The 26463-nt window shown below is 55.6% G+C and overlaps 1 protein-coding gene across 1 annotated transcript in view; it reads left to right on the top strand.

Annotated features, from left to right (window-relative positions):
- Rxra (retinoid X receptor alpha) overlaps window positions 1–26463 on the top strand; it is an 85539-nt gene that overhangs the window by 52952 nt on the left and 6124 nt on the right. The window contains exons 2-8 of the mRNA XM_040745150.1: window positions 6425–6690; window positions 10126–10276; window positions 10873–11052; window positions 18111–18280; window positions 21801–21930; window positions 23654–23786; window positions 25674–25765. Of these exons, the coding sequence (XP_040601084.1) occupies window positions 6425–6690; window positions 10126–10276; window positions 10873–11052; window positions 18111–18280; window positions 21801–21930; window positions 23654–23786; window positions 25674–25765 (1122 nt within the window). The remainder of the gene's footprint in view (window positions 1–6424; window positions 6691–10125; window positions 10277–10872; window positions 11053–18110; window positions 18281–21800; window positions 21931–23653; window positions 23787–25673; window positions 25766–26463) is intronic.

The following is a 26463-nucleotide window of genomic DNA, read 5'->3' as shown; positions in this document are numbered from 1 at the left end:
TAAACCTCCCCACTATGCCATGGAGGGTGGACGAACACATCTCTAAGTCATGAAGAGTTTGGGAAGGGAGACAGACCTGGTGGTTTGGGCAGGACTGCCCTGGGTGATGTGCACCTCAGCAACTAGGCATCCCAGACACAGTTGGGCCAGAAGGTGATGATACTGATTGTCAAGAGTCAGGGCTGAGGTGGGAAGCCTTGTGCAACTGCCTGTGGACTGTGGGCTTCAGCAAGAGTTGGCATGGAGGGTAGCCTTCTGTCAACACCTTGGCCGTTATGTCTGAGGATACTGGTATCTTCACTTCTCAGCTCTTAATTGAACGCTGGCTGGCACGGTCACAGGCTAGGCATGGGCGGGGGAAGCTCATCCTTACCACCTTCGTCTTCCTGGCTATGCTTCCCTTACTGCAGCTCGTCTCTAGCCATGCACGTCCAACCATAGTACCACCCAGGGCTGTATGGGAGGTAGCTGCCACTAGGCACTATTTCCTGTTCCTCCTGTGCCCCTCCCTGTTCAGCCCCAAACTTGATGAGTGCAGTCAAGAGAATCCAACATGCCGTATCTTTGCCACTTGCAGAATTCGTTAGCTCCTTTGGGCTCTAGCCTCCATCTGTACAATGGAATAGAGCAGGGTGTCCATCAAGTGATAGTATCGATAATGGTGCTGATGGTAGTGATAAATGAAGTGTTGGTGGTAATGGTGATAAGGACAGTATTGATGATGATGACAGTGTTGATAATGGTAATGATGATGGTGGTGTTGATAATGGTAATGATGACAGTGGTGGTGACGTTGTAAAAGTTGGTGTTGGTAATGGTGTTGTTAATTAAGGGTTAATTATGGTGATGATGGAGGTGATTGTGATAATTGGTGATGATGCTGTTGGTGGTGATGATGTTGATTGTGATAGTGGTGATGGTATTGATTGTGATGGTGGTGGTGACAATGTTGACCATGTGGAAGATGATGATGCCAACATTCATCATGATTGCAATATTGATGATGGTGGTGTTGGTGGTGTTGATTATATTAATGGTGATGAGCTGATAGTGTTAATGGGGGTGATACTGAGGTAGCCACCACGGGTACTTCTTGAGGCCCTCACAGAAGTCCCCCTATCTTGAGCTGTATAGTGGACGTTGATTCCCATGCTTACACCCTTTTTAGACCTTGGTGAGCCCATCTCTGTGAAGACTGTTGAAGTGGTACACTTTACACTGGGGCTTCCTGATAGGAGGCTGGAATATTGGCTGGGACTTTTGAGAGAAGGACAGGGTGACCCCAGGAGAGACCCTTAGAGCTATAAGCTGGTGTTCTGAGAGGAGACAGTGACTAAGTCAAGCTCACAGCTGGAGGTGGTCACTGACTGGTCCCTTCTTAGGGAGTCCGAGTCAGGCTTATAGTGGAGCTGGGCAAACAGGGTTGCTAGGGGCTGTTCTCTAGGCTGGCACAGAAGCCTCAGCCCATTTTACAGAGAAGGGAACTGAGACTCAGCAATACTGAGGGGTCCCTGTGGCCTCAAGTGCAGCCCTTTGTCACCATGGTTAATATTGGCTACGGGTGTGTTTATCTTCTGTCCTACCAGTGCCTAAAGCCGCCCCCTCTCACCCTTTGGGGCCTGTGACCTGCCTCCTGCTCTGACCACCCTTGGCCTTCCTCAAACCCTAGTGCCATTGTCCCTGACACATTCCCATTACTGTCCTCCAGGGCCGCCACTTCTCTCTCCTGGGGCTTCAGGGGAAGCGGTACTTCCGGAAGGTGGAGGCTGGAGGTGGGCAGCCCAGGAAGCTCTGAGGACCCATGAGCTACCCACTGTAAATTTCAGTTCCGGGGGTGGGGGTGTCCCCAGGCGGGGATGAGGGCACCGTGCTTAGAACGTGACAGTCATCCTGGTGCTGGTTCACTGGGTCTGCATGTTGGCTGCCCTCCTCAGGCCCCTCCTTGGTGGTCCCAGAGTACCCATTTCCCATGTGCTCTCCTTTGAATCCATCTGTCCTCCCTTCCTGGCTCTAGATGGAGTAGCCACACGGTCCACTTCTGTTTGCTAGACCCAGGCCTGCTTAGATCCTGCTGTGTCAAAGGGCTGTGGATTATTGAGTTCCCCTCTCCAGGGGCTGGGTTCCCTAGCTACCTTGGAGGGGCTGTGGAGCTCACCCCACCGCAGCTGCAGTGAGATGTCATTTCCTGCACCCTGCCTGCCAAGCTGAGGCTGGAAGGGAGTTGGTGGGGGTTCCCTGGGCTTCCTGCTGTGGGGTCCTGCTGCTGGCGGGCATCCTGCAGACCGCATGGCCTAGGAACTCTGGTGGGAGTGGTACTCCTCGCTTGCATATGAGCTCAGTAGTGCCTGGCATCTTGGAGTCACCAGAGCTGTTGCCAAACATTCAGTATTCAGTTTTATTAATGTCACTCAGCCTCTCTCACCCGCCCTCTGAGGTCTAGGGAACTTCCCTGGGTTCTGAGCCGGGACAGTCCATCTCTGCTCTGTGTTGGTTTGCTGCTTAAACCTCCAGGCATTCATACTGTGGTCAGTTTTGTACCAAGGGAGTGCTATGTGTTCCCTCTTTCACACTCACTTCCTGGACTGCAGTGCCAGCTGCCTGTGATGATGGGCATCTTCCCTGCAAAGAGAGACTTTCTTCTCTGTCTGTCTGAGTAAGCTCCCTGGCTGTGTTGGTAGTAGTTCTGCAGAGATATCTTGGAATATGGGATTATATAGGGGGTCCTTGTGCCTCTGTGATTCAGTTTCCTCTCAGTCATGTTCTTGAGGCTTTTCTGTGACTTCTTGGGCAGGGGGTACTGTGTGTCCTGTAGTCTCTGTCTGAAGCTGACACATTGCAGCCCTAGGCCCCATCCATCCCACAAGCCCTGATCCTGGAGTGGTGTAGAGATTTTCCTAAGCAGTGGAATCGACACCCCTGCAAAGTCCCAAGGGAGGCTGTTGGAATTGTGCCTTATGGAGGCCATGGCTTATCAGGGTGGTGACAGCTAAGTGCCAGACAAGGCAGAACATGGCGTATATGAGCATGGTTTGCACACATATAAGGACGAGTGGGCATTTCTTGCTCGTTCCCTTCCTGGCTAGAAAGTTTCTCCCAACAGAAGGATCCAGAAAACACACCCAGCCCATTGTCACCCAGGCTCCGGGAAGGTATCTGCAGTGGACATTCTTTGTAAACAGGAAGGCCTGGGGTGGGGGCCTGCAGCAGTGGGGACCTGCCAAGGTAGGCATTGCTCTGGTGGCAGCGCCCTCCACACGGAACTCTAGGGACCTACAGTCTGCTTGGAGCAACCATAGGACGCTTGGCCCCGTACCATCAGGCTGCAGGCAGGGTGGAGGATGGGGGTGGGGTACGGTGGGGCTCCTAAGGGGACCTTCACACAGGGGCAGCCCCATTCCCAGGCTGGAGACTTGGCTCTTGCTCCTGCTGTCTCCCTTCCTTCCTGAAGTCTTTCCGTTTGCCACCTTGGCCTGTTTTCTCCTCCATTGGCGTGGCTCCTTGCCTTGTCAGTTTCCTCCTTGAGCCAGGTATGGGTGGTGGCCTTGAAGGGCCAGAGGAGTTTTGGGGTACAGCTGGTAGCTGGCAGCCTCCTTCCCTCCCTCTGAAGCTTTCTGCTGCTACTCCCACAGCAAAGCCCCCAACCCCAGGAGCAGCTCCAGCTGTGGCACTTTACAGAGACCCGAGGCTCCAGTCCCAGCTGTTCCCTGTGGTTGCAAGGGCGCCTCCTTGGCTCCCCAGGGCAGCAACACTGTCATGAGGTGAACATGGCCAGTTTCTCCTGGTGTTTGGGGACATCTGGCTCACCCTTAGTGTGACAAGCTGCCCTAGTCACTCCCGTTGCCCAAGTCTTCCCATGAATAGGGGGTGCCAAGGGCCTTGAGGAATCTGAGGGATTTCTCTTCTGGTCATGCCCTCGTCTTCTCTGGGTCCAGCCCAGCTTCCTCTTGGGTGCTCACAGCATTATCCTTTCTTCTTCTGGGATGTTTGCAGACGGTAGATGTGCTCAAAGTCCGCAAGATGTCTCTCTCGAATGTGCTGAAAGGGGATCCGGTGAGGGTTCAGCCTGGCGGGATGCAGGGCCTCACAGTCCGCAGACCTCAGAAGACAAAGCAGACTTGGGAAGGGGAGAGTTGGCCTAGCTTTCCTCATCTGGAGGGGTCGGGAGAGGCAGGGCTGTGATGGGTCAGCCAGTGGCCTCTGGATAGCCCAGAGGTGTGGAAATGGTTGTGGTTGCCTGGCCTAGGGATTGTGGTGAGTTTGCCTTTGGGCAGTTCTTATCCATGAACCTTTTTAGATTCTTCTTCCACCATAGGTTGGAGGCGGTGGCTTTTCTGACAGGGTCATAAGAATTCAATTGACGTCAAAGGAACAAAGGCATTCCAGGCTCCTGTAAGCAATCAGATTTTGTATTTGTTTCTTTCAAACACATTCTCCTGCCTGACTTGTCCCACCTCCCTTCCCTATACGCCCCTCCCCCCCATGAAGTTTAATGGTCTATAGAGCTGGTCTTTAGTTCCTGTCTTGGCCAGTAGGTGCTACTACCTCCTGGTTCTGGGATTAAGATTTTTTTCCTTTTTTATTTTTTTTAAATGTTATGTATATTGGGTGTTCTACCTGCATGTGTGTACGTGTACTATGTCTGCAGTCCCCATGGAGGCCAGTAGAAGGCATCAGATCCCTGGCACTGGAGTTACTGACAGTTGTGAGTCACCATGTGGATGCTGGGAACCAGACTCTTGTTCTCTAGAAGAGCAAACAGCAAGTGCTCTTCACACACCCCCCCAGCCATTTCTTTAGCCAACCCCCTTTTTTTGAGAAAGGGTCTCACTTTGTAGATCAGGCTTTTCTTGAACTCACAGAGATCTCCTGCCTCTGCCTCCCTAGTGCTGGTATTAAGACATATTACTACCCTACGTAGCTAATTTTGAGTTTCTTAAATTGACTGGCTTCCTTCCTTCCTTCCTTCCTTCCTTCCTTCCTTCCTTCCTTCCTTCCTTCCTTCCTTCCTCCTTTCCTCCCTTCCTCCCTCCCTCCCTCCCTCCCTCCCTCCTTCCCTCCCTCCCTCCTTCCCTCCCTCCCTCCCTTCCTTCCTTCTTCAAGCTGGTTTGTTTCTGGTTTTGTGAATGGCAAGGGTGTCAGGCAGGACAAATGAAGCTCATTGGCTGATGGAATTGGTCCCTTCTCTCAGCTGGGGTAGTTATGGTAGCCAGGCTGGCCTCTCCATAGTGGACCTGGTCACAGGAGGGCCTTCTTACTGCATCCACCTCCTGAGGGGAAGCAGGGAGGCCGTCCCCAGAGTCTTTGGGATAGATATAGGTTAGGCTTCTCTCGGAGGGGCTGTTCCTGCTGGCAGGGCCTCTGTATCACTCCTGGCTCGGAGTTGGCATTGGTACAGTTACTGGGATCACCCTGTACCGTGCTAGTTATCAGACTCAGAATGGGAGCATGGGCTTTAGCCAGAATCAAGTCTGGTCTCAGTGTCACATCCAGAGTGCCAATGTTGTCCTAAGACTGGTGTGGTGTCCTCCAGTGTCTGCTCTGGGCTTCTTCCTGCTCAGCTCACATGCCAGGACGAGGCCAGGATGAGTTAGGTTCAGAATGGTCAGGTCTTTCCAGGGTGCAGCCAGCCTGTGTCCTCTACCTGGGGTGTGCTAGTCACTTGTGGCAGTGAGGTGGCAGGAAAGGTCAGGACTATCCCACGTATGAGAGAGATGAGGGGGAGAGAGGAAAGGGAGGAGGGGAAGGAGCAAAGGGGTGGGCTTTCTCAGAGCATCAGCCTTGGAGGGGCAGGTAGCTCTCACCGTGGTGTGTGTCTCTGCCCTGTGCAGGCTCCTCAGTGTCTTCTCCATGGCCTGCCGGGTCTGTGAGCAGTAGATTGGACGCCTGGGGACCTCCCCAGCCTCTGGAGTCAGGGAGGCCTGATTAAAATTGTTCACGTTTGAAACCCTGCTTGAAAGGTTGGCATGTGGGAGGTCCCGGCCCCAGCCCTGCTCTGTGGGTTGCCAGACTCATGCTTGGCACACTCCCTGGCTCTCCACAAGGCCACCTGGAAGCTCCCCTCCCACACGGAAGTGTCAGCGCCCTCCTTCCCTCTGGGTTCTGGGCTGCCCTGCTGTGGTACCCAGATGTCCAGGTCGTGTGGCCCAGAGGGCAGGCAGGGTAACAGACTTTAGAGCCTTCAGCTTTCAGCGCTGGCTCCGGCTCTATGTAGGCAGCTGTGAGGACCCCAGAGAGTGTGAGCTTTAGCAGTGGCACCTGCTAGGCCCTCCAAAGATGGTCTAGTGTTTGGAGTATGGCGGAAAAGTCCTGGCACCCTTGGTCTTCAGTACGAGGGTTTGCCTGTGGCTTGAGCGGGTGGGAACGGGCAGTTGCCAGGTCCTAGAGGCTGCTCTGACCCTCCTTCCTGCCAATTCTTGTCTTGCAGACTTCTCCACCCAGGTGAACTCTTCATCCCTGAGCTCTCCAACGGGTCGAGGCTCCATGGCTGCCCCCTCGCTGCACCCCTCCTTGGGTCCAGGAATCGGCTCTCCGCTGGGCTCCCCCGGGCAGCTACACTCACCTATCAGCACCCTGAGCTCGCCCATCAATGGCATGGGTCCACCCTTCTCTGTCATCAGTTCCCCTATGGGCCCGCACTCCATGTCGGTACCCACCACACCCACACTGGGCTTTGGGACTGGAAGCCCCCAGGTGAGTACTGGACTGCGCTTTGGGGGAAGTGGGACAGCAAGTGGGAAATTTCAGCTGTAGACTGTGAAGCCATAGGTCAGAGCTGTCATTTCGACTATGTCTTTATGAAAGTGGGCTGCAGAGCAAAAGCTAGCCTCGGTGTCATGCTGGCGGTGATGGGGCTGAGATTCCCTCTGGCTGACCCAGACTGGCCTGGGGCCGAGACTCCCTCTGGCTGACCCAGACTGTCCTCTATAACTCTGTCAGGTGAAATTTCTTGTAGTTGATCTTCAACTCCCCCTTGAGCCTCCTTAGAGCCTTCCCCATGATTGTGGAACGGTGGGGTATCTACTTTCTCAGCTTACACCTATCTTCCAGGAATCCCGGAGGCCTCATAGGTCCTTCTACCCAGGCCGCTGGGTTCAGTGTCCCTGGGCCTGCAGGGAAAGCACATCCTGGCCCAGGGATGCCAGTCCTCTGATCCTACAGAGGCCCCTGGTGGCAGCTTATGCCTGGGCTCTGGCTTTCAGTGGCTTTGTGGGTGTTGGCTATCTGTGAGGCTTGACTCCCTTCTCTGTGGGCCTAGCAGGGCCTTCGTCCTGCTGTGGGTACTCTGGGGTCCTTGCTCAGCCTGCTCTTCTTCCCAAGGACCCGAATACCCATTGGCTAGAGCTGTGCTCTGCCCCTATTTCCCCAAGGGTCTTGGTGGGTTTCTACGGGGATTTTTGCCCTTGGCGTACGTGCAGCTCTGCATCTGGAGAGGCTGCTCTTTGGGATTCCTTCGCCTTTCCTGAAACAGGTCAGGGATGTCCTTTCTGCTCTGAGTTTCTCAGTTTGGGTTCTGTCCCCCCCCCCAATAGCTTTGCTGTGCCACCTCATAATGGAACACTTGGGACTCCTCCCTGGAACCACAGGGCTAATGCCACCTCCTGTGCCCCTTCCTGGTGCTGGGTGTGCTGGAGACCACTCACTGCATGACTAGGTAGCCTGCTGGGACTGGCCTGAGCCTCTTAAGCCCCTGCTCCAGACAATCTGGCTAGTTTTCCTAGGCTGATCCCATCTAAGCCCCTTTGCCCCAGGATATGCACACCTGTGTGTGTGTGTGTGTGTGTACATGCTCCCACAAGCACCTGTGTGCGTAGAAGAGCTGGGGCTCCTGTTACCCTGCCCCCAACTCCTGGCCTTGTTTTCCAGAAGCAGACAGAGGCCTGACCACCAAGCTACCTCCCCTGGCCTGGCCGTGTTGTTTTTATCACAGCTGCTCGATATCCCTTGCTAACCCCAGATGTCATGGGCAGAAAGGCTAGATGAAGAACTGATCTCCACAGTTCCCTGGCTTCAGTGTTGGCACCTCTTGGCTCTCCGTTCTAGGAGGCTCCGTGCTGGGTCTGGATGTAGCTATATCAGTCATGGCCAACTGGTGCCCAAAGCCATCCATGTGTCTCATTTGGTCTTGGGGCTCTACTAGGACAGGACCCAAGGGGATGTTCCCTACTACTTCCCAAACCTGTCTGCCTGGCCACGCTGGCTTCCCTGGGTGATTCGCAATTGGAAAGCACTTCTGAGTGTCCAAATGTGGAGCCGGTGAGGCACTGAGGCCTCTGACTCTCCTGGGAGGGTCTCCTCTGTGGGGGCCACAGGTATTTCATGATGCCTGAAACCAGTCAGATGGGGAATGAAGCTGTGGGGAGCACGCAGAGCCTGGGAGCATACGGATAGCCCATCCAAGAGGTCTAGTTGAGGCCTGGCCCGGGTCTGGGAGGACAGGATGAGGTAGGGGTGGAAGCGAGGATGCCTGAGAGGTAGGTGGGGACCCAGGTGGGGTACCAATGAGGCAGAACTGAAATAGATGCCAAGGATATGAAAGGGGAAATGGGATGCCCCCACCCAACCCAGGAAGGCCCTGGGCTCCAGCAGAGGGCTGTCCAGTCCTGGGTCTCTTGAGAGAAGTATAGGGAGCACAGAAGTCCCAGGTGGGTGGGGGTTATGGTCCATGGGGGAGGCCGAGGAAGGGGAGGATAGATAGAGGCTGCCCTAGTCTAGTCCATCAGCTCAGGTCTGGGGAGGGCTTCCAGGATTGTCTGCTAGTGGAGCCCTGAGGAACCTTGTGGGTGTCTGTGAACCTGTGGTGAGGTTGGGTGCTACAGCCCAGCCTTTGCTCTGCTCTGACATCAGGGCTTCACTGGGCCTGAGCTGATTATGCTGCCCAGAGCTAAGACATCCAGGAACTTTAGGGTTAGGCGTCCTATATAGTAAGCAGAGTGGAGGGCGTATGCAGTCTTCCCAGCGAAAGCCAGGGCTGTCTCCCTGCTTCCCCAGGATTCCCACATAGGGTCTTCATCCAGTTAGCACATGCTCTCTTCTGCAGTGAGATGTCCTGCCTGCCACCAAGGACACCCATGTCCTGACAAGCCCCTGACACATCTCTGTGGGCCTCCAGGCTTCCCAGCAGCCCACCTACAGCCGGCCAGAATAAGGCACCCATGCAGAGCTAGCTAGGGCTGCGGAGTCATTCTGAGTGCTAGCCCCCCTGATAGAGAGCTTGTGGTGCTTCTGCGCTATTCCTGTCCCGTGAGAAAGGGGGATGGGGCAGGAGGCCCTGAGGAAGGAGGTGAGCTTCCCCTTGCAGGGGGCAGCAGAGGCTATGCAAGGGCAGTTCAGCTGCACAGCTGGCTTTTTGCCGTTGTCAGGGGTTTTCAGAAGTGTGGGGACTACCCAGCTGGGCTCTGGCGCCCTGGCAGCTAGGCAGGCAGAGGGAAGTGCCTCTGGGCCCTGTGCTTACTGCAGAGCTGGGTTGGAGGCTGCGGAACTAAAACTGCTGTGTCATTGCGACGCTGCAGCTGTTGCCTGGGTGACAGGGTGAGTTTCCCACGCTTGCCCCTGGCGGCCAGCGGGCGGGCGGGGCGAGGCAAGGGGTGTGCCGAGGCCAAGATGGCCACACTGGCCCTACGGCTTGATGTCTGGGGTGTCCACTTGCTCTCCTGTCCTGTCCTGCCCCAGATTCCACTGTCATGCAGGGTGGTGGGGAGATGCCTGACTCTGGAGGAGCCCAGTCCAGTCTCCTCCCTGAGCCTGGGCCTCTTGTCCTCACCTGGGTGATGGGGAAGCCCAGAGCACCCGAGCTCTCATGTGTCCAGGACCTATGGCGGGTGTTAAATGACAGTGACAGCTCCTTGGTGGGTGGCAGAGTGGGCCTCCCGTGTGGTACTCAGAGACACGAGATCCCTGGCTGTGTGAGTTCTCTGGTACCCTGCGGTGATCTGGGTTTTCTGGGAGGAACTCTGAGGGCCGGGCATAGAGCTGAACCCCGTTCTAAAGGTGGTGGTCCTGCTGTTCCTTCCTTACCCACGCGTCCCGAGTTAGGCTGTGTAGAGTGGAGCTGTCGGAAGCCCAGCACTCATTAATGCCTGTCACCAGCCTCCCAAGGCTGACCTATCCTGACTCATCCTCTTGCAGCTCAACTCACCCATGAACCCGGTGAGTAGCAGTGAGGACATCAAGCCCCCACTGGGCCTCAATGGCGTCCTCAAGGTTCCTGCCCACCCCTCAGGAAATATGGCATCCTTCACCAAGCACATCTGTGCTATCTGTGGGGACCGCTCCTCAGGTAGGACTGCCTGGTAGGCAGGGGCACCATGCTTAGACAAAGCTCATAGGGCCTCTCTAGCTTTTTCCCATTGGGCTGGGTTCAGGGAGGCAGGAACCCAGGGGCGCCTCCTGTGCCCTGTAGAGCAGGGGGTGGGCTGAGAGCTCCAGGTGCCTTGCTTTGTCCTCAGGTAGAACGGGCACGAGGATGGGAAGACCAAGAGAAGATGCAGGCATAAATGGCTGAGGTGCAGTGATTGCTAGCCTCCTCTCTGGGCCAGGCCTGTTGAAACTGTTCCCCCCGCACCCCCACATTGTGTTACTGAACCCCAGTAGCCTGAGTGCCAAGAACAGTGTCTATACTCTTCCCACAGACACAGAGAGCACAACAACATCACTGTTGGTATGCTGGTCCTCAGGGGACGGTGACCCATAGCCCCAGCAGATAGAAGGTGGATGGACCTGGTCTCTGATGCACGCAGGGAGGACCAGGCAGCACCCAGCCTGAGCCCAGACAGGGGTTCTCAAACTTGAAGGCAGAGCCCTGGCATGCAGCATGACTCATGGGTGAGGGTCTTGTCAATACAGCTCACCCATCCCTCTGTCCACACCCTACAGGCAAGCACTATGGGGTATACAGTTGTGAGGGCTGCAAGGGCTTCTTCAAGAGGACAGTTCGCAAAGACCTGACCTACACCTGCCGTGACAACAAGGACTGCCTGATCGACAAGAGGCAGAGAAACCGGTGTCAGTACTGCCGCTACCAGAAGTGCCTGGCCATGGGCATGAAGCGGGAAGGTAGGCCTTGAACACCCTCCTCCTGCCCAGCACACTCTTCTCATCAGGACCAGGGAGCCTCCACTGTCCCCTTCCCCAGCATTATGAGCATAGAGGGATTTGAGCAGAGTCTAGGCCGGAATGTGGCAGACTCTGGTGTAGCCTGGCTGGTTCCTTTGTGTGTCTTCAGGGACAGGGTGCTCCCCGCCCCCTTCAGTGCTCAGTGGAGCTCCTGGCCTGTGCTATTAAGATTGCTGTCTGTATAGCTTGTATGTTGAGGGACTGCCTTCATGCCAGCCCTTCCCCCAAACCAGATTTTCACTGAGTGCTTGCTGTGTAGCCAGGCCTTGGGGTTTTAGAATAGATAAGACAGACCAGGACCGTCCCACTGGCAACTTGACCCCAAGGACAGGAGCTGAGCACACAGCCCCCTCTTGAGGCATGGCAGGGCTGAGCCAGCACATGACTGGGAGAGCACCGGGCTAGAAGCATGGGGAGAAGGCAAGAGAGAGGGTACCCACAGGGTCATCCCTGACTGCCCATCCCTCCATCCGCCTAGTGAGGGGATGATCAGGGGAGGCTATGGGTATGAGGCACATTTGGGTTGAAGTGGTGGAGGGGGGCCTCTAGAGACCACCGAAATATCACCCAGAGCCTGCTGAATGTGAGGGTCATCTTGGGCTCCCCTTCTTCTCCAGGCCACTTCCAGTTTCAACCCTGGCAGGGTCACCGGTTAACCCGCAGGAGCAGCGGGGCTCTGGGCCTGTTGTATTAGCAAGATGTATATATATATATGGGGTAGGGAGGGCTGTGTAACAGGCCAGGAGACTCCCCAGAGATGCCAGATGTCAAGTTGTGTCGCTAGACCCTTAGGGTCCTCAGCTGCATTGTCTCCTCCTAGCCCTGCATTTGGAAAGGCATTCCTTGGTTGGGGGGAGGGAGGGGAGGGAGGAGAGATAGAGAGAGGAGTGTGTGTGTGTGTGTGTGTGTGTGTGTGTGTGTGTGTGTGTGTGTGTGTGTGTGTTCTTCTATCTTTCTTAGGCCCTGGCCTCACAGGGCTGGGTACTCTCTGAGGCAGGGTCTACTACTCTCACTCCAGCGTTGCCCCCCCAGCTTCCTCTGCCTGGGTTGTGCATGGGCCCAATCCAATGGCTGTTGTATGTCCTCACACTTTTTCACCAGCTCTATAATTGCCCCTGTCTAGGACCAGCCCGAGGAGGGCCTGTGCTGGGATTTCTTTTCTCTTCACATGGTCCCTCTTTCAGGATTTTCTGGCCCTCTTGTTCATGGGAAGCCCTGTGCTCCTGTGGGATTCTTTCATGCTGTGAGGTCAGCAGGGCGTGCAGGGAGTGCCTGCCCCTCACTCCCAGTGCCTGTGTGGGGCAGCATACACAGAACTGTGTGCTATGGGGCTGGAATGTGTGTGTGAATGTCCCTAGCCAGGCCATTCTCACTGGCACGTGTTTCATGCAGAGTACAAAGTTCTTTTAAGTCTGACCTTGACTGTGTTGGGAGATTTCCAGTGGCCATTAGGGGCCAAGTCTTAATGTATTTGTCTAGCTGAGCTAGACCCCAACTTTTGCCCCCCCACCCGTTTTTCTGTAATCAGAGAGTAGGCGGAGGGAGTACCTTGCCAAGAGTGGGGTACACTGTCCCATCCTTGGGGTACCCCATGCCCTCAGGGAGCACTTAGGGGAACAGCCAGTCCAGCACATCCTCTAGAGGACGGGTGCTTGGATAGACAGACTTGGGGTGAGAGCCATGGCCAGGTGTGTGCCTGGCCAGAAGTGTGTGGTTGTGCAAGCCTCTCAGGAGCTGAGCTCAGCCCTGAGCCTGCTCTCTCTCAGTGTTGTTGTTCCTGGTGATGGGCACTGTTTGGGTCTCTGGGTATGAGTTCCTGTCCCGTAAAACTGACCACCAGATAAGCAAGTGTCTTTAAGTCCCTGACTTTGGTCAGCTTGTACCTGACCCAGACTTGGGTGCTGAGCATGGCTGCGTGCAGGAGTGTGTCCAGGCCAACTCTGGAGCATGGATAGATCAGGTACTGTGTGCCCAGCTGAAGGGAGTAGTGTCTGTGAAAGCCAAGGCTGTCAGCAGACCTGTCATTTGGCAGACATTACCATTCTGACCCCTCAGCTCAAGTGACCCCTTCTCCCACTGTCCGCAAAGTTGCCCTTAGGTGCTTGGTGTTCAGATACCAGCTGCTTGGACTTCCAGAGGTGTGGGCGTTGTGGATGATGCCCTCAAATCCCAGTGGAACAGTACAGTCTTCAGATGGGGAGGCTGGAGTCAACAGTCTAGGTCTTACTCTGTACTTCCTGTGGGTGGGGCCCTGAGCACCCCCTCTCCAGTCTTTTCACAGAAAATGCCCACCCTCCATGCCTGTGTCTAATGCTGCACACGCTGCATAAGGGAGGAAGTGGGGTGCAGACAAGAGAACTCCAGGCTATCCATTTGCCTGTGCAGCGCCCTGCAGCCTATGCTGTTCCTTAGGCCACGTTGTAGCAATGTTTTGGGCCCTAAGAAATGCTTTACCCATTCCTTTGGAGAGATGCATCCCATCCCCACCCCATGTCTCTTTGTTCCAGGAGGATTTATGAGCCATCGGGGTTTAGTACAATCCCTGTGAAGCACTCTCTTGCCCCAGACACAGCAGCCATGGAAACTGACCCCTTGGGCTGCACAGGGTATTAGCATGGCAGCTATAAGATGTTTGGAGACCCTCAGGCCTGGTGGGCACTGCCACCCAATGGCTGGTTCTGGGGTGGGGGTGAAGGAGCTTTGGCTTGCCCACCTGACCTGTTGCATTTCCCAGAGCCCGTGGCCCCTCGCCCACAGCCCCACTCTTGAGGCAGTTGGCTCTAGAGTAGCCTGGGAGCCCAACCTGCAGGGATCTCTGGGAAGAGCCCAAAGGGCCTGTCCCCACCTCTGCTTGCATTTAGGTAGTAGACACTGCCCCGCTCCCCACTCTGGGGTCTGGGCCAGTCCCTAGAACAAATTCATATTCTATTTCCTCAGCTGCCCTGGGCTAACCACTTGAAGGAGAGTTCTGTGAGTAGTGGGTGGGGCTGCTGGATGCATGAATTGCATAGTCTGACAGACTTTGGAGGAGCTGTGAGGCCAGGTTGCCAACCCCAGGGCCTTTGGCCCCGAGAATGCAGGTTGTGCACCATAGGCTCCAGTGCTGGCTCAGCCCCCTAAGTACCCAGCCCCTGTGGGTAACAGTCAGTGAGCTTTGGAGTCTGAATCTCATGATCTCCCTCTTCCGGGCTTTATCACACACAGCCCTGGAAACGGGGGCTTGAGCAGAACTGCTGTGAGGAAGGAGCTGACCACAAGAAGGCTGTGTTTCCCTGTAGGGTGGCCCAGCCCTGGGACAGGCACCCTGGCTTCAGGCTCATGAAGGATACTGCAGGCTGATAGCATCTACGTTGGGCAATAGCAGGGGCCTGCGTGTGCAAGCAGCCACGGGGACTTGTTTGGCAGCATTCCCCAGCTGGGGGTGGGCAGTGCCCTTCATAGGCTGAGCCTGGGCCTGTTGGCTGGGGCAGGTGGTGGTAGTGCTGGGGGGCCTGCAGGTGCGTTGATCCGCAGGCTGGAGAGGCTGCACACTGCACACCCCATCCTCAGCTCCCTTCCCCTGAGGCCTCTTAGCGTTTCCTTCCTGACTCTCTTAGCTTCCTGCACCCTGTCCTCTGGCTCTGGAGCGCTTTCATGCGGAAATGGCAATTTCTGTTCTGTGTGTGTGTGTGTGTGTGTGTGTGTGTGTCTGTGTGTGTGTGTGTCTGTGTGTGTGCCTGCTTGTGCACCCTCAAGAATGAGTCCACTATTTCCGCTTTAGTGAAATGGCCCTGGCTTAGTTGTTTCTCTAGGTTTATGACTTTGCCTCTCTGAGCCTAGTGTCCCCATCTGAACTATGGGGATTCAGCAAAGTCCCTCGAAACTTACTGGTGGAACAGAGCAGAAGACAGCTCAAGCCCACTGGTAGTGGGGTTGGAGCACGGTGGCCACAGTGTGTTTCTGTGCTTGTATTTAGGTTTGTACATGTACGCATGGCTGTCTATGTCTTCACTTTTCCTGTGACTTGTCCCAGACTTGTCCTTGAGGGAGGGAAGGCCATCTGAGCTGCAAGGACCTTGATGCACTGTGTGGTCTCTGGGAAGAAGCCGTCTGCTCTGGCTCTCCGCTGCCTGGGTCTTAAGAAGGGGCAGTTGGGCCAGTGCCTATCTCAGGACCCAGACTGCTGAGGGGCAGAAGGCCACAGTTTCTGGCAGAGTCCCTAACAAGGGGGCACTATGGCCTGGGATACCCCTGTACCCTAACACCCACCCCGCCCCTGAGGCCCCACAGTTCTGCTGGGTTTGGTTTCTGAGCAGTGCCCAAAGCACTCCACTTTGACTGTGTGTCCTACATTGGGACCCAGGTGTGCTGAAGGAGGGTCATCCCCTGCTCAGCCTGCATCTGGATCTTGGGAGGACTGAACCACTGGCGGAAGGCCCCTCAGGCAGGCAAGGGAACCTTAGTCTCTGAGGCAGCCACCTCCCCACCTCCCCCGCAAGGCCTGCGCAGGCTTGGAAGGATAACGAGGCTCTGTATTTACAGACGCCTCCCGCCTGAGGCTTCCCGGCGCCAGTGGAGCATAAGTCAAACATGAGTGCGTCTAAAAGGTGATTGAGCTGGCAAAACATAAATCCCCGTTCCCTCTGCCCCCTCCACTGTCTATAAATAAAACGATAATATTTATAACGATGCCGCCCTGAGCCGCTGGGGCCCTTGGAGGCTTCAAAGTGCTTCACAAAACATTTGCTAATTAATTCTCAGCTGCCCCCGCACAGGAGGCAGGTGTGAGGAACCCCTCACCCACCCAGGGCCAAGCTCTCAGGGATAGCTGGCTGCTGTGAGGGCCTGCGCTCAGGGTTGCCTTCCTCTGGGCTTCCCACATCCCAAGGCTGTCTCTGAGAGCAAGGAAGTCCCTTCCTGGGAATGAAACTGGGCCAGCAGGGTGGGGCTGGCCTGCTCAGGTGTTTCCTTTAGGGTCCTCTGGAAGGCAGGCACTGCGTTGACATTTTACAGGAAGTGGGGTGCAGAGATGCTAAAGGCGTTGCCCTAAGCACCCCAGTTGCTCGAGGGAGACCATCTCTTTCCAGAGCCCATAGTTTGATGTGGCACTTGGCTCTCTGAGTCGTTCTACGTGGGAAGGTGAGGTTGTTGAGTTGACATTGACCTAGCCAGAGGCTGAAGAGTTCTGTCTTCTGGCCTTGGAGTGTGGACTGCCTGGCTCTGGGTCTGGCTGTGACTGGTCTGTTCAGATGCTTGTCAGTGGGGCTGCTTAGTATTGGTGGGCTGATTTCTTGAGGCCCTGAGCCAGATTCCTCTGTGACTTGTGGAGTGACCCTAACCCAGATGCGAGGCAGCCACATGGAGGGCCCTAGAAGCCCAGCTGGGGAGGGATGGAGCCTGGCAACCTTCTGTAGCCCCTGTAGGCTGGGCACCATCTGCCTATAGCACTCAACTGTACACCAGCCCCGACCTGCTGTCAGATTTTCCAAAAGAGCCAAGCTTGCAAAACACCAGCCTCTGCCCAGCTGGTGTGTTCTGCAGACATCAGACTAGCCTCTTATCCTTGGCTTTTTCATGACTTGAAAGTCTCTGCTACAGCCAGGCCATTGAGTCTTGGGGAACACAGCCCCCAATGTGGGAGAGCCACGTATTGATTGGCTCAGTCTGGTCCTCAGCCAGATGGTTTTGGTGAGCCCAGCAAAGGCAGGGGATTAAAAAGTGGTCACTCAGGACTGTCACAAAGCTGTATGCAGAAAGGGAACCACTGAGCTGAACATTTCAGTGGGAGCTCTGGAGGAGTGAGGGGGGTGGGCATGAGAGAAAGCTGGATGGTGAGCAGAGCCCACTGCAGTATGAGAACCCCTTCCCTCTTCATCCCTCCTGTCAAGACATTTAAGTGGACCGTGGGCCAGAGAGCCTGGGGTCAGGAGGTAGGTCTGGATGTAGAGGAGGAGGAGAGTCCTGTTGCCCTGCCCTTGAGATCCTGATGCTGCTTCCCTTTGTCACCCAGGGAAGAAGGAGACAAGGTTTGGATGGGCTCTGACCAAGGTCCTGAGATGGTCCTAGGCATCACCCTGGAGAAGAGGCCTTCAGGTCTCTACCTAGCCTGCTGCAGGAACACAGAATGGAGGGAGGGTGTCTGGACAGGAGCCAGGACAGAGTAGAATAGGGTCAGGGGAGCCATTAAGGAGAAGGCACACTCCTTGGCTCCTGCCTGAGGCTCTTCACTGGACCTGTGCTCCAAAGGTGCTGTTGGAGTGAGCCTGCTCGTGCCGCTGTAGTTAGTCCTCTTTCCACGCTGCCTCCCGCCATCCCCGAGAGCTGGTCTGCTTTCAGCTGTCCAGGAGCTGTTGTCTGGTGTTTGGTTGGTGGGAAGCAGGGTGGTCAGTCCCAAGGCCTATGGCTTCCTGGAGGAGGGGGTTAATGTGACACTCCATTGGCAGAGCCAGGCACGGAGAGCAGGGAACAGTGGGTGCGTGCCTTCACACTTGCCCAGCGTGTCTCTGGTCGTGATTGTCCCTTGGCTTATCACTTCAGTGGTCACTTCCTGTCCCTGGTCTGGAGCATACCCTGCACTCCTCCGGGTATTTTCATGAGTTGTTTCTTTCGCTGGATTAGTTCCCTCGTTTTGCTTCTTTCTTCAGGCCCATCCCCAATTCTTCCAGAAACCCTTCTTAGGTTTGCTCTGTGTCTTCAGACCATCAAAGCCGTTCACACCCACTTTAGTATTTCTGTGACCCGGCGGCTCCAGGGAAGACCATCTGCCTTGACCTCAGATGGGCTCCTGGCTGGCACAAATACTAGCTAAGTGTGTTCAGGGTACACAGCCACCCAGTGGCCAGGAACAGGCAGGTACAAGGCTGGGCTCTGAGTGTCTCCCTCAGTAGGCCCTGGAGGGACTCCAGAGTTGTAGATGCACTGGCTTGGAGCTAGCTCTACCTGGCTCTGAACGTTGGGGGGGAGGGGTGTTCTAGGAACTGTGGGCCTGGCTAGCCCAGGTGACTGTCTCCTGTATGTAGCCGTGCAGGAGGAGCGGCAGAGAGGCAAGGACCGGAATGAGAATGAGGTGGAGTCCACCAGCAGTGCCAATGAGGACATGCCCGTGGAGAAGATTCTGGAAGCCGAGCTTGCTGTTGAGCCCAAGACTGAGACATACGTGGAGGCCAACATGGGTCTGAACCCCAGCTCAGTGAGTCTTGCCGTTCATCTGCCTTAGTTTCCCCCTGGTTGCTTACCCTCCTGCTGGAACAGCCACTGTACCAGAATCCCGTGGCTGCTGTTGTCTCTTGTCCCCAACAGTGGGGCCTCTGTCCTTGTAGGTGACCCTGTGAGTGCCTTGCTCTGCCTGGGATGTACCTGGGGTGCTGGCCTTGCTTTGTCTGCCCCATCCAAACACACAACTGCCACTGCGGGGTCTCGGTGCATGTGCCTGGCGAGGCTTGATCTCAGTGCAAGGGAATGCTTCAGAGAGGCTATAGGGAGCCGAGCCTGGTCAGAAAGCTCTGCGGCAGCCGCAGGGTGACTTTTCGGAGTCTCTCTGTCCTAGTCACTGCTGTGAGAAGGTGGAGGAGCCAGCAGGGAGATGCTCATGGGCGGCAGCTGCTGTGACTGCCCATGGAGCGGAAGTGTCTCTTGACCTAGTCGGTCACCCTCAAACTGGCCACCTGTAGGCGTGGTGTAGACATCCGCCTCCCCCAGTCTTCCTGAACCACCTGCCACCTATAGCTACTGCAGCTCCAGACAAAGCATGAAGGGCCACAGTTCCCACTGCTGCCTCTCTGCCAGGCTGCCTGCAGGTTTCAGGACTTTCTGGCTTCCGTGCCTGTTCCTGGACTCGCACCTGAACTCTTCCCCTGACTCTCTCTCTGCCCCACCTCTGCCATCGTTTCAAGGACCATTGGCAGAGATAGGCTTGTTTAGGTGGGAGACTCCATTTTCCCAAGGCCCCAATGAGGAGGTGACTGCAGCCATGTCCCAGATTGGGGCATTTCTTGTGCAAATTCTAGAACAGAACCTTGGGCAAACCCACAGACCTCATGTTTCTCAGGCTCTTGGTCTGTCTTCTCTACTATGTGTGCTTTCAGCATGATGCCCAAACTCCATCTGGACCTTTGTGTGGGTCTCTGGGCTGGGACCAGAGCCCTGTGGCTAACCGTTGGACGCCCAGCCCAGGTAGACCTCAAGGAAGGCCCCATCAGTCTCTCTCTCTCAGTGAGGGTTGTGCTTGACTTCTCTTGTTCCTTGGTGTCTAGCCTCAGCCTGTTGCTGTGAGACGGACACAGAGCACTGACTCTTTCCCTTCAGCTGGGCACACGGCAGTGGCATAGTGGGCTACCCCCAGGAGGCAGTGGGTGGTGTCTGAGCTGTCCCAGGTGCTCAGACACGTCTCTCCCCCCTTCTGTAGTCTGTGAGTGGAGATCCGCTCTTGCATACTTATGAGGCCCCGTGACAGGATCACTGCCTCACCCCTGCCCCCCATTACCCACCTCCCCTGTGTCTAAAACGCAGGGCTGCCTCACTGGGGAGAAGGTATAGGGCCTTGCAGGTAGTGTTCTTTTGGGGACCCAACCCTGCCTGCGTTACGACACCTCCCGACATGGGGACCACAGAAAACCGTGCCCACTTGAGCCTGCCCAGTGCTGTGGTTGGGGTTCTGTCCTCCAAGTCTTCTCACCAATCCTGGAAGGGAGTAGGGGGCAGCATCAGGACTCTCCCTTGTGGAATAGGATCTGAGGGGTGGTTGCCTGGACTTGAAGGGTGACTAAGGTTTTCTTTTGTCAAATAAGGTTGTTGCCGGTAATGTTCTCTGACATTGCCTTTGCTGTCCCGTGAGGGTCCAGGTCTTTAAAGCTACACAGTGGAAGGTCATTGTCCTCCTGGCCTCCTGTGACTGTCCTTGATCTGATCCATACGTGGACCTGGTGGTCCTTCCCTCAGATGCACGCTAAGGAGGCAGGATAGGCAGGACCCAGCCTCACAGATGGGCTGCTGGCTCCTCTGGGCCCTGCCTGGGTGGTCTTGACCACACCTCCCTCATTAGATGTCTGCTGTGGAGTCAGCTCACAGGACTGAAGCTGTACAGTGGATGGGACAGGGCAGAGCCAGGGCCCACCCGGCCCCTCCCTCCCTCCCAGACAGCCCTGCAGTTAGTTCCCGCTGCGCTTGGCCCCACACCCTTGTAGCACCTGCCTCCTTCTTTCTCTGGTCCTCTGCTTCAGCCTCGTGTCCAGTCCTGACAGATGGTCCGTGTGCATGTGACTTCAGAGGTCACGGTCAGCGCAGGAATGGCTTTGAGCTCTTTTTCCCAAACACAGTGGCACTGTGACAGTCTAGGATTCAAGAGGGTAGCCTGAGACAAAGCTGTTTGGTGGGGCTTGGGTATGGGATTTGTCTTCTGGTCCATGTATTCCTACAGCTGGGTTAGGGCCCTGCACTCGGCTCTCACCCTGGGCCTGCTCCCCGGCAGATGGCAGGCAAGGAAGACACCCGTGGAGCCAGCCCTTGTGGCTGACAGGCAGAGCCAGACAGTAGACAGCCTGGCCATGATGTGGATCCCCTGGTACCTGTTGTGCTGAGGTTTGCTGAAGGTCATGTGGCCGGGAGATGTCACCTATCCCTTTTGATTCTGTCCTGGAGATCTTGTACTGACATCGCCTGCCCCTGCTGCTTTGGGCTTCCCCTGCAGCCAAGTCCTGCCAGCCCAGCGGTGTGAAGCCGCATTGTCACTGCCTTTCACTGAGCCCTTTGCAGGCCCTTCACGCGGTGCTGGGTGTTTAGACTGAACGTCACTGCTGACCAGGTGGTTTCTGTCAGCTAAAGCCTTTCAAAGGCAGGCGACACTCTTTTCTGATGCCCGGCCTCTTCTGTTTTCAAAGCCAGGAATCCTGTATGCAGTTCTTGGATACTGTTACCCACCACACTTTGAGATCAGACGGCCATGGCCATAGTCCACCTGTCAGGCACTCAGATGGGCTTCCCAGCTGAGCCTCCTCCCCCAGAAGGACTGGATGCTCCTCTTCTGGGCAGAACTTTCTGGAAGGCTTCTAATGACATGCCACCTCTGCCCGTGACTTGGAATCTGGACCAAGCATGGACTGGCCCCCACTTGTCACGTTTGTTAGAACATCTCTCCTGGGTGGGCTGTTGTCACCTTTAGAGATGGGGTCTGGTCCTAACTCAGCTCCTTCACCTGCCTGTTAGATGGCCCCTTTCCCATATCTCTTCTTCTTCTTCATCAGGGGTATGAGCTGCTCCAAAGCGCCCATGGGCTTCTGTGCTAGTCTGTTATCTTCAGCCATTGAGCTGTGTGACCCTCTATTGTCTTGGTGGGCACCAGTCCGGCACTGGCAGGGCTGACTCTTCCTGCCTTTTCTGTGTCTGGAGGCCCCTAGCTCCCTGGTTCGGGGACCCTGCCAGCTTCAGATCACCCACGTCCCCTAATCTGCTTTTCTCGATTCATCCCTTCAGACTCTGAGCCTCCTGCTTCTTCTGATGACCTCTGGCATGCTCCTTGTCCAGCTCCATTAAGCCAGGGTCATCTCCACCCCTGGTGTTACGATTGGACCTGTTTCACCGTGCCGGCTCTCAGATGTCAGGGGTTGGGATGTGGAGTCTGGGACTCTGCCCCGTGGGTCTTTTGTGGGGGGTGGGGTTGTTCTGTTGGGAAACCAGCGGTGTGAGGCTTGATTGGTGTCCTTCCTCCACTCTAGCCAAATGACCCCGTTACCAACATCTGTCAAGCAGCAGACAAGCAGCTCTTCACTCTTGTGGAGTGGGCCAAGAGGATCCCGCACTTCTCTGAGCTGCCTCTGGACGACCAGGTCATCCTGCTACGGGCGGGTGAGTAGCCAGGCCTGTGAGGCTGTGAGTGGTGGGGTGGGCACCACTCCTACCCTCTAGAGCTACTTCTTCTCTCTTCTAGCTAGGAAAGTGTCAGTAAAGGGTCTCATCAGGCTGCCCACCAGGTCTGTGTGACCTCTGAAGCCTTGTCACCTTGGAAGCCGCAGGTGCTTTTCTGAGCAGTGTGTCTTAATGCGGGTGTGTGAAGCGTAAACAGTGTCTCCCATACTCAGTGAAGGGGACTCTGCTGGGTATGGGTTAGCTTTAGAATTTAGGATGGGGCAAGCTCTGCAGGCTATCCTGATTTCTTCCTTGGCACTGGGACCTGATGACTGTGTCTTGGATTCCACCAAGTGACCAATAGGGGTACCACGATTAGGATCCTGAGATGGGAATATCTTGGGAATGGCATCTGCGGCACTTGCTCACTGCAGAGCTGTGGTGACAATTGGCACCTGCCTCGTATCCCCTGACGGGCCTGGAGACCATACTGACTTGAGGGGCCTGAGCATGCTGATTGCTTTGATTTTTCTGCTTACATAAGGGCTCTCAGCCTCGGTTTGCCCACTCCAGAAGATAAAATGAGCCGTAGATGAGTCCCTGTGCATCATGGAATGCTTTGGAAGCTACTTGGTTGGGGTGAGGCTCGCACAGGCTCTAAGCTTCCTGCCTTCCCCCTGAAAAGATCTGTTGGTGGGTATGAATTGCCGAAATGAACAAGATGGATCCTGCCATGTTTGCCTCCCTGGGTGGGCTTGTTTCCTGTTGGGGGAGGCGTGGGGTCCACTTTGTGAGTACAGACTCCTCTGAGGCTCTGGGAAGCTTCTGTCCAGTGGAGACACAACTGTCCAGGTCTTCGCACTAGCCACTGAGGCATGGCAGTCCACATAGAAGGGGCAGCCCTAGGTTGGGGCCTGAGGTGATCTGGTCAGTGTAGGGCTGAAATGCCTAGATATGAGATGGAGCAGAGTCTGCCCCACGTGCTCCTATGGGGTCCCTGAGGACGTGTTTCTGAGAGTGATCGCCCGTATCCAAGTTGGTTGAACCTGTGGTAAGAAGGATATCAGACTCTGCCTCTCAAGTGCTGACTGCCTCAGTTTCCCCTTCTCAAGTGCCGACTGCCTCAAGTTCTCACGTCGTGAAGTCTTGAGAGGAGACTGTGGGGCCTGGGATCTCAGGTCACGGGCAGTTTCTGGAGTGGCTGGTGTTGAGGAAGTTCATGTGCTGCCCTGGCCACTTGTGCAGAGTCCTCTCCTTCTCTCCCTCCTCCAGGTCCCTCTGATTTAGTGCCCGCACCTCAGCTCTGGGTGGTCAGTGCTGGGGCCTGGGATACATGGCTCCAAGGTGGCTTTCCTTCTCAGTACTCAGCGCTTGTGGATTCCACATGACACAGACTGGCAGCAGTCATTCCATAGCTATCCCAAGGGAAGACCTCGGGGGTTCTCGTCATGTACAGAAAAAGGGGTCCGAGCCCTGGATTTGTTAGAGGGGGTGCTTGGTGCAGGACTTCTCAGGGCTGACACACCACCAGTGTACTTGGTAGAAGGAAGAGGTTTCTCCGTATAACATGAGGGGGGGCTCCCACTTTGGGAGCCCTGACGTGGGTGTAGAAGGAGATTGACCTGGAACACGCTGTTTTGGAGGTCTGATTGTGGATGAGGGCAAGGGACAGTGATGAGGGTCACAGAAACAGCAGAGTAACCCACATGCCTTTTCCCCACAGGCTGGAACGAGCTGCTTATTGCCTCATTCTCCCACCGCTCTATAGCTGTGAAAGACGGGATCCTCCTTGCCACTGGCCTGCATGTACACCGGAACAGTGCTCACAGTGCTGGGGTGGGCGCCATCTTTGACAGGTGGGCTGCGTGGCACTGTCTTTGATAGGTGGGCAGGGTAGGCACCATCTTTGAGAAGTCGGTAGAGTATGTGCCATCTTCATCATATGAGTGGTATAGCATCATTTGGGATAGCTAAGTGGGTTGAGGACCATCTTTGACCAGTTGGCTAAATATGCATTGTATTCAACAGGTAGGTGGGGTGGGTACCCTCTCTAGTAGTTGGGCCATCTCTGACAGGTAGGTAGGGTGGGCTGTCTTTGTGGGGGACAGGCCCCTTAGTCTCTTCCTGCCCTGTTGGAAACAGCCTCTGCTTAGGAAAGACATAAGTGTGGAAAATGCAGGCCAGACATGTGGAGACTGTTGTCTGTGGAGTCCCGTGTCAGGGGAGTTGAGGCCACAGGCAGCCTTCCTTCTTTGTGATCTGAGTATCTACAAGGACAGCTGCACTTGGTTAACAAAAACAGATTGTGTTGCTGGTACGGTTTTATAAGTGTCAACATTTGGCATGTCTCAGCCATAAGTAGTGGTGCTGTTGTAGCCCCTGGGTGACCTATGCCCTGGACTGATGTTTCTGATCTGCTGCTCCTCACACCCCCGGTGCGGGCATGGATGCATGCCTCTGCACCTGTCTTAGCTGCTTCTCAGAGACATGCTCAAAGGAGTGCAGCCACGCCCACGGCCCACCTGGCTCCACCCAGTTCCTCTCCTGAAATGCCTATCTTGCTTGTGTCTATCAGGTGAGGGACTATGGCTGCTTGCCCTTTTTTCTGGATGGCCAGCCCTTATGCACAAGCCTAGGGCCCATGCCAGACCTCAGTGTCTGGGGACCTGGATGTCAATTTGTGTGAGCTGAAGTTGGGAGGCTGGGGATGACTCAGGGGGCATAGGGCAGTGAGTGGTAATGAGCAGGCCCATAGGAGGGAACAGTGTAGGTAGGGGTGGGGCGGGCGAGTCTGAGCTTTAGAGCCCTGAAGTTGGAGGTGAGCAAAGCCACCCATCGACACTCTCCTGGGACAGAGGGGACAATACTCAGATGGCGCTCTTCCCAGAAGTCCGGTTAGAACACACAGAGTGTGTTAGTACAGAGAGGTTTGTGATCGTATATAGAGCAAATGCTAACCTCAACTCAGCGCCAGGCTCTGCATTGCAAGCCTTCTTAGGGTCTTTGACAAGCTCACATACGTGGCTGCTCCACAGGGGGAGGCGTCGGGGTTTACCCTCTGGAGTCTCGTTTTGGGAAATGTAGCCCTAGCCACACGCTCAGCTAGTAGTGCCTCGGCAGTGCTTGGGGCCTTGTGCTTATATTTTCTGGGGACCCCAGGCAGGGGTTGGAGAGACCCCTTGCTTGTCCTCACTGTGGGACTGAGTGGGGTGTGGAGTCTGACCCTTGGTGGCAGGGCTCCTCCTTGCTGCTGAGGTTAGAGAGACGTGGCTCAGGGTGACCGACACGGCAGCCGGGTTTAGGATTCTTCCAGATTCCATGTGTTGAGTTGGAGGGGTCCTTGTCTCGCTGAGGAGGCTATGCGATGCCTGGTGATGAGGCTTTATCCCAGCAGAAAGTCTAACCTGGAGCTAAGGGAAACAGCTATGAATGCAGCTGAGGAAACAGGAGACTCTTGGCTCAGCAGTCTTGGGGTTTCCCCTCCTGCCCCAGATTCCCAGACAGCCCTGGGGTAGTGGAGGACCCCATCCTGCCAAGAACCATGTGCTCATGGTGATGCTTCTTTCCTATGGCCCTGACCAGACTCAGGACTTCAGCTACGCTGGGCGTCACAGGGTCCAGACCCAGTGCTTCCAGCTGCCCTCCACCTACTCTGAGTGTCACAGGGGCCCAGTGGATCTTCCTTGGTCGGGCCCTGGTCAGGGTGTGTCTGATATAGACCTTGGCACCTCTTTTTCCTGCAGGGTGCTAACGGAGCTGGTGTCTAAGATGCGTGACATGCAGATGGACAAGACAGAGCTGGGCTGCCTGCGTGCCATTGTCCTCTTCAACCCTGGTATGACCCTCCTGCCTCCCATGTGGCCAAAGACACTTGCATCTTCCCAGCTGCTCTTCCCCATGCAGCTTTGACCTTGACAGCACATTGTCCCCATCACAACAGAGGGTCTCGTCTTGAGACTTAACCAAGAGGCTCAAATGGCACTCTGTGCGGCTAGAGTACGCACTTGGCACTAGTGGTCTCCAGCTGAGCCTTGTGGGCTCTGCTGTCCACAGTGGTCTTTTGCCACAGTGAGCTCCCAGGATGGGGTTGGTGATCAGTCCATCCCGTTAGGTATCCTGAGGGCAGCCAGTATTGTCTCAAGCCTCGGCTTCAAGGGTTTGGGGTCGGAGCAGAGGGGCCTCCTGAAGACGGCAAGTCCTTTCTGTGGCTCTGGAACCACAGTATTTGAAGCCTCCAGGCTGTTGCTGTCACAAAGGCTGAGACAGTGTCTTCTGTGTGGCACCACGCACGGGAGGCTGTAGTGTCAAGCGTGGCCCAGGCCTGTGCTCACAGCTCTGGGTTGGTGACAGATACCACCGGTGGCCACTCCACATGGTGATGGAAGGATAGTACAGCTGAGAGTGTGGGATCCTTGCTGGGAAGAGATTCGGGAGTTCGAGGGGATGGCCCATGGGGTTGGGGGTGGGGTGTATCTGACTAGGCCCTAGGAAGCTGCTGAGGCTGGGCCCTTGGTATGGCAGGATATGTATGGG

This window comes from Mesocricetus auratus, unplaced genomic scaffold, assembly GCF_017639785.1.
Source record: "Mesocricetus auratus isolate SY011 unplaced genomic scaffold, BCM_Maur_2.0 Super-Scaffold_100004, whole genome shotgun sequence".
Taxonomy (NCBI): domain Eukaryota; kingdom Metazoa; phylum Chordata; class Mammalia; order Rodentia; family Cricetidae; genus Mesocricetus; species Mesocricetus auratus.
The sequence above is the reverse complement of the archived record's forward strand: the minus strand, read 5'-3'. Positions and strand labels throughout refer to the sequence as shown.